This window comes from Anopheles darlingi, chromosome 2 (genome assembly GCF_943734745.1).
Source record: "Anopheles darlingi chromosome 2, idAnoDarlMG_H_01, whole genome shotgun sequence".
NCBI classification, from domain to species: domain Eukaryota; kingdom Metazoa; phylum Arthropoda; class Insecta; order Diptera; family Culicidae; genus Anopheles; species Anopheles darlingi.
Window position 1 is genome coordinate 3,380,001 of NC_064874.1, and position 2,500 is coordinate 3,382,500.

The 2,500-nt window shown below is 51.4% G+C and overlaps 1 protein-coding gene across 4 annotated transcripts in view; it reads right to left on the reverse strand.

Annotated features, from left to right (window-relative positions):
• LOC125952115 (homeobox protein cut) overlaps positions 1-2,500 on the reverse strand; it is a 158,272-nt gene that overhangs the window by 43,841 nt on the left and 111,931 nt on the right. The window contains exon 1 of one of the 4 annotated variants that reach the window (XM_049681394.1): positions 885-958. The exons of 2 other annotated variants lie outside the window; for them this stretch is intronic. Coding sequence is in view for 1 of the 2 variants with exons in the window: in XM_049681393.1 (XP_049537350.1) it covers positions 575-805 (231 nt within the window). In the remaining variant the exon portion in view is untranslated. Of the gene's footprint in view, positions 1-574; positions 959-2,500 lie in introns of those variants that run through there. One more of the 4 variants, XM_049681393.1, reaches the window with a different exon arrangement.

The following is a 2,500-nucleotide window of genomic DNA, read 5'->3' on the forward strand; positions in this document are numbered from 1 at the left end:
CATTCGTTTCGTTTAGGGAGTTTGTTAAACTTGGACCAGTGGAGCGATCAACCCCAGGTTGCTCCGTTTCGAATTGTCACAACAAGTGCAGCACCGTCACCAGCAGCAGCAACAGCAGCATTGGCGTGCTGCTTGTTCTTGCGGTTCGATCGAAGCAATCCACATCCACTGCGCCCTGCGGAAGTGCATTCCCATTTTTCGTGTTCCGCATGTGGCCACCATTCCAGGCCAAACCGTTCGCAAACTTCACATACACACCCGTAGGAACCGTAGAACTGGCAATTGATTTATGAGCAGGTTCTTCACAAGTGCCATAAATTATCATTTTCCTTCAACAAGGGGGGAACAACCAAAGAAAGAGCGAGAGAGAGAGAGAGGTGGAGGTTCGCAACTCAAATCAAAACTGTCACAACGAACGCACTCCAAGACGAACAACACAGCGCGGACACACACCGTCACATACAACACAACGACTTCGAAATCGTGAATTAAACATTCTCGAAATGCTTAAATTTGCCGGCAGCAAACGACGCCACAGTCGCGTTGCGTTGGCTGGCGTGCGGCCGATTCTCACCTCCATCATGCTCTGCGGTGGTTTCGGTTGGTTGCTAGTAGCCGCAGCCGCACCAACAACCTCAAGCCGGCTTTCCTCCGGCACTTCTTCTTCTTCCTGCTGCTTGCTGCTGCTGTTGCTGCTGTTGTCGCTGCTGGAGGGTTGCTGCTGTTCAACTGCTGCTGCTGATGCTGCTGCTGCTGCTGCTGCGGCCGCCGTCAGCAGCTCGGTCGGTAACCGGCAATCCACCATAAATATGCACTTGTGCCGTCCGTAAACGACGCTCACACACCATAGAACGACGAGAGCGATTCCCTAAAACAAAACGCACCACACCTGATCACCGCGAATATGTGCGGCGATTAAAACGCGAAAGAGGTTCGTCACTTGCTGCGGCCCTTAACTCCTCCTGCTGGACTCCTTAACAACAACTGCTGCTGCCGATGCTGTTGCTGTTGCTGCATCGATTGCTGGTGCTGGGGTGGTGGTCATCAGTAAACATTGCGTCACTGATGATAACAACAACATCGCAGCACACACACACACACACGCACTGTTTCGGGCACAGAATCACGACACGCAGCACGAACGCCACGCAATACAACAGAAGACGCGTCGGACACGAGACGCACGTGCGTTCAGGTCGAGGCGCAACGGGAAAATGGCCCAAAAGGAAAAAAATTCAAAAGACCCGCTCAATGTTTCTCGGTGGGTTACTCAGCAGCAGCAAGAAAGAGATAGCTACGGTGCGCGACAGAAAGAGATGGCACCAGAAAACAGGCCACGCCTCCACTGCTCGAATTTTGTGAGTTCCGCGACGGGTTCGGAAATCTTCGGCCCCGCTTCGGGCCCGGGTTCGGGTCCGTTTTGGGTGGAATTCCGCTTGTGGAGGGGGAAAAATGGAAATCGATAGCAAAAAAAGGCAAAAAAAAGATGGAAATCGATAAAAGAGGGAGTGGGAATTTCAAAGGTTTTTTCGATTTTCCGTCACCGAGCAGTGTTGCGAACCAATCGATTTAGAGACCCCAAAAGGGCTAGAAAAGGATACTTTAGAACGGATTTAAAGGTTGTATGGAGTCCCCCCTCCCCCTCTTCCGCACATCCTGTAAGGACCGAGCGGAGCTTCCGGTTTCCCCTACACACTTCCGTGGAAATTCATTTCCACGTGCTCGTGCTTTAAGGTCCCGATGAGCTGGAGGATCAGCTTTAAAGCGCGTTTTTGTGACGTCGTCGTCATCGTCGTCGTCGTGGTTGTGGCCGCGTGCTTCAAGGTGCTAATGGGTGTCTATTCATTTGTTTGAGAGGAGGGGACCCCGGACGAGGAGGATGGCCCCGCTGATGGTGTCATCAGCGTTTGTCATCAGCGCTAGCGCCGGCCTCTTAAAAGATGATTTTCTGTTTTCACGTTTTTGTGTTAGTTCCTGCCCCAGCAGTAGTAGTAGTAGTAGTATCCACATGAGGCCGTGTCGACGATCTGGTTGTCTGTTTGATTTAGATCCACCATTTTTTTTCGTTCTTTCTTTCTTATCCAACACGTTGGTGCTTATCTGTCTCTAAACGAATCATGATCATTCGAGGTGATTACACACACGACTGGGGCACAAAAAAGGCCAACACATCCGTGGTCCGTTGGTGCAGCACAGATTTACTCAACGAGCAGCAGATAAGCAGCCATTCTCGGGGGTGATAAACGGTGTTAAAGGGGTGGAGGGGGGGCTGCTATATGGTCGCGCAACTCCTCCTCCTCGTCGCGCTGTTTGACAGAAGGAATTAACAATAAATTTGACTAACCGAATGTCAGTCACTTAGCGATGTGGCCGCCGTCGTGCGTTTTTTGGTCGTCCCCAAAGGTTGTTGTCACCAACGGAGTCACGGACGGTGGTGGTGGTGGTGGAAAAGGGATTAATTAAACATTAAACAATTAACCGGCGACCGGAGAGCTGGTGC